Consider the following 4,052-nt stretch of genomic DNA (forward strand, 5'->3'; position numbering starts at 1 on the left):
GTATTTGATATGTTATGATATTTTTTATATATTGTATTTAATTTTTTAGAAAAAAAATGAAAAAGAAAGTAAAATGTGCAATATGATCTAATTAATTATGAAAGTATTAATTTTGTTGATTTTTGGGTAACAGAAAAAGTTTTTGAAAAAAATCTAATCTTTTTAATAATATTAAGGACATTACGTGAGTATTATAATTTATTTTTTAATAATTTATTAGAATAATTTTAATTTTTAACTTGTTGATAAAGTGTTGTATATTTCGTTAGATAATATTGATGCTGAAAATAATGGTGGTGATAGTAAAATGTTTTATGCTACATTACTTGATTTTTCTAATCTAAATGATAAAAATAAAGGTAAAGATGATTTTAACGAAATAAATCTACTGTAAATTTTTACAAATTTTGATAATTAATGACAAATTTTAATGTTGGTATTTTATATTAATTGTTTTTTTTATTATTTAATTTTTGAGTTTGTATTTAGATAACTAATTTGAATGATATTTTAAAATTTATATTATACTATTATATTTTTTATTTTTTATTATCAAACGATTATTTTCATTAAATAATGATTAAATTGATCGAACCAGTAAATCAATAAATCAATAATTGAATTAGTTCGATTATCGGTTTAATTTTTAGAACCTTAATTCTAATTCTAATACTATACTAAAATTGAGTAGATACGATTGGAAGTTTCTCATGGTCTGATTTAATAGGAATTTATTGATTGGATGGGTCTTGCTTTATTTGGGCCTAATAAGACCAGCTCCTCTTCAGTTTTAAGCCCAAGAGAATAATTGGACCAAAGCCGACTCACTTGACTGTAAACAAACCCTCCTTCATGACCAAAGAAAATAAACTCTCCCTCAGTGAAAAGGAAAAAAAAATTGCTCTGTTTGGTTTCATTTTTTATCTCCCCACTTTAAATGCAATATAACAAATTATGATTTGACTTTTTGAGGTCCAATGTGTGTCAATGCATTCTATTTTTGGATTAAAAAGGCTTTTTCCTGACCAAAAATTACAATCAAAACAGTCCAAAGCTATTTGGATAAAAAGCAATAAGTATCCATTCTAATAACGATTTGAATTTGTAGTTGCGTTTCAAAGCTTTTACGTAATTATAAACAATTTATGCAACAATGACACAAGCTTTAAGCCATGGTCCAATGCTAGCTTAGTAATTTGATTTTGTTTAAGCACATTTAATTTATTGAAACCACCCACCCACCCACCCATACATGCTATTTTACTTAACTTGTAATCAAATCAAAAGTAGAGATAGATGAATGAGAATGGAAGCAAAAGCTCCACATTCTCCACCTCTTGAAAATTCTCTCCCTCCTAATAATAGTTACACACTCCCTTTCCATCCCTTTCACTACACACTACACTCAACTTCTTCATTTTTTTATAAATAAACTCCCACAATTTTGCTCCAACTCATCATCGTTGAATATAACACAAAACATGAAGAAGATGAACAATAACAAGAATCCAACAATATCATGGGTTTTGATGTTGTTGTTTGTTGTTTGTGTGGTTAATGCACAATCATCGGTGAAGCCGGTGGTGAAGATAGTGAAGGGGAAAAAGCTTTGTGACAAAGGGTGGGAGTGTAAGGGTTTCTCTGCTTATTGTTGTAATGAGACAATCTCTGATTTCTTCCAAACTTACCAGTTTGAGAACCTCTTTGCAAAGAGGAATTCCCCGGTGGCTCATGCCGTCGGATTCTGGGATTACCAGTCGTTCATCACGGCCGCCGCGCTCTACCAGCCTCTTGGGTTCGGGACCACCGGTGGAAAGCTTGGTGGCATGAAAGAGGTTGCTGCTTTTCTTGGTCATGTGGGAAGCAAGACTTCTTGTAAGTGATATAGCATCATAAACATATATATATCCACAATTTTAAAATTGTATATTTAAAATTTATGTTAATTAATTAGAATAATGTTACATGTTCTCAGCAAATATTGTTATTTTTTATGAGCACTTAGATTAACAATAATTTATACATATATTACAAAAATTTTATATACAAAAAATACATAATTTGTATCTATATTTATTAGAAAGTTAATGAGTTATATCTCAAATGACATAGTTTTTTCATATTCACCTAAAAGATCGTGCGTAAATCTTTCTATCTCTAGTAAAAAAAATTGCACATATAAATTAATATAATTTATACTCATATTTTTTAAATTTTGTATATATAAATTAATAAAATTTATTTGTTAAATTTATTTATTAAAGATAATTTAATATTTATAATAATTAAATAATAATAAAAAAATATTAAAAATGGCTGATTTTAAGAGTTTTTCAATTAATTATTGGAAGTCATTTAATACAGTAAGTGGTTTATATCGATTTTAGCCATATATACATACTAGAAAAATGGATTATATATATTATCAAGTGAAAAATATTCGAAAATGATTAAATAATTTAATAAATTTGACTAAATTATTATTTAACTATTTTTAATTATTAATTTTATATTAAGTTAACTTCACTTAGGCCTTTACCTGTATTATTATGGTAGCATTTAGAAGAAATTGATGAGATTGTTGGAAATTGGAATGAAAAAATTGATTTCAGGTGGATATGGGGTGGCAACAGGGGGACCCTTAGCATGGGGATTATGTTACAACAAGGAACTGAGTCCAGATAAATACTACTGTGATGACTACTACAAGTTGACCTATCCATGCACCCCTGGCGCCGCTTATTATGGCCGTGGCGCCATCCCTATTTACTGGTTCCCTTTCTACCTCTTTCCTTTTAGTTTAATTTAATCACTTTGCTTTCTTTGATGCCTAATAAATGATGAACAGGAACTACAACTATGGAAAAATAGGAGAAGCCCTAAAGGTGAACCTATTGGACCACCCAGAATACATAGAGCAAAATGCCACGCTGGCATTCCAAGCAGCAATACACACGTGGATGACCCCACCAGACAAGCACATTCCTTCACCACACGATGCCTTTCATGCCAACTGGAAGCCAACTAAGAATGACACGTTGGCAAAGCGGGTCCCAGGTTTTGGTGCCACAATCAATGTTCTCTACGGTGACCAAGTTTGTGGCCAGGGTTCTGATGGTGATGACATGAACAACGTTATTTCTCATTACCTCTATTATCTTGATCTCATGGGTGTTGGCCGAGAAGAAGCTGGGCCCCATGATGTCCTCTCTTGTGCTGAGCAAAAGCCCTTTAAGCCCGCTGGGCCTCCATCTTCTTCAACAACTTGATTATTGAGAATTCTTGAAAAAAATCTTTGGAGAGTTCTAATAAAATTAAAGGAGGGGACATGCATGCAATGATGATGCATGGGAGTGGAAATTTTAAAACCCAGCTTTAATTTGGAGTGGATATTAATTGTTAAAAATTTGTATAGATTATAAACGTGCGTATTTCTTGGGTTTTCTTATTAATTGCATACCTCCATGTGTAACTTGGATATATTTTTGGTACAATGTGCATAAAAAAAAAAGAAAAAAAAAAGTGAAATATTTTATCATTATTAAGGATTGTCAACAATTTTGTTTGTTTTCTTCTTGAACCAGAATGCATGGTACATTCTACTTTTATTCTCAGTCCCTGGATGAGGTAAGTAGAAGTTCAAGCATAACTGATTCTAAAATAAGTTGAGGCCGTTAATGACGACATAAACAATTTAGGCTTTTTGTAAGATAAACACCATTGTAACATAGTATACGTGTATAATGAACATTTTAGCTAAATCCTGACATCAAATACAATGAAAATAATTGAAATATCTAGAGATCAAATCTTTTCTCTGGGTTTTATGTACATTTTAAATAATTTTTCAAATATTTCAAAAAAGGGTTGGATTAATATGTATCACTTATCAAAAAGAAATTGGTGTATTATGTCAAATTCATATCTTTGGAAAGACAAAATGCCAACCAAAATATCATTTGTTTCTTTAGAAGGCTATTTTGTAAAAAAAAAAAAAATCTTTTGGAAGCTAAAACAGTAAATTACTATAATAGGTGCAATTCTTAATAGAG

At 30.1% G+C, this 4,052-nt stretch overlaps 1 protein-coding gene across 1 annotated transcript; it reads left to right on the forward strand.

Annotated features, from left to right (window-relative positions):
• Window positions 1-1,288: 1,288 nt before the first annotated feature.
• On the forward strand, window positions 1,289-3,541 carry LOC112796357 (chitinase-like protein 2). The gene is made up of 3 exons (XM_025838771.2): window positions 1,289-1,875; window positions 2,613-2,772; window positions 2,849-3,541. The coding sequence occupies exons 1-3, from the start codon at window positions 1,482-1,484 to the stop codon at window positions 3,267-3,269; spliced, it is 975 nt and encodes a 324-aa protein (XP_025694556.1). The 5' UTR covers window positions 1,289-1,481; the 3' UTR covers window positions 3,270-3,541.
• The last annotated feature ends 511 nt before the right edge of the window (window positions 3,542-4,052 follow it).

The sequence above is a fragment of the Arachis hypogaea genome, chromosome 4, assembly GCF_003086295.3.
Source record: "Arachis hypogaea cultivar Tifrunner chromosome 4, arahy.Tifrunner.gnm2.J5K5, whole genome shotgun sequence".
In the NCBI taxonomy this organism is placed as follows: domain Eukaryota; kingdom Viridiplantae; phylum Streptophyta; class Magnoliopsida; order Fabales; family Fabaceae; genus Arachis; species Arachis hypogaea.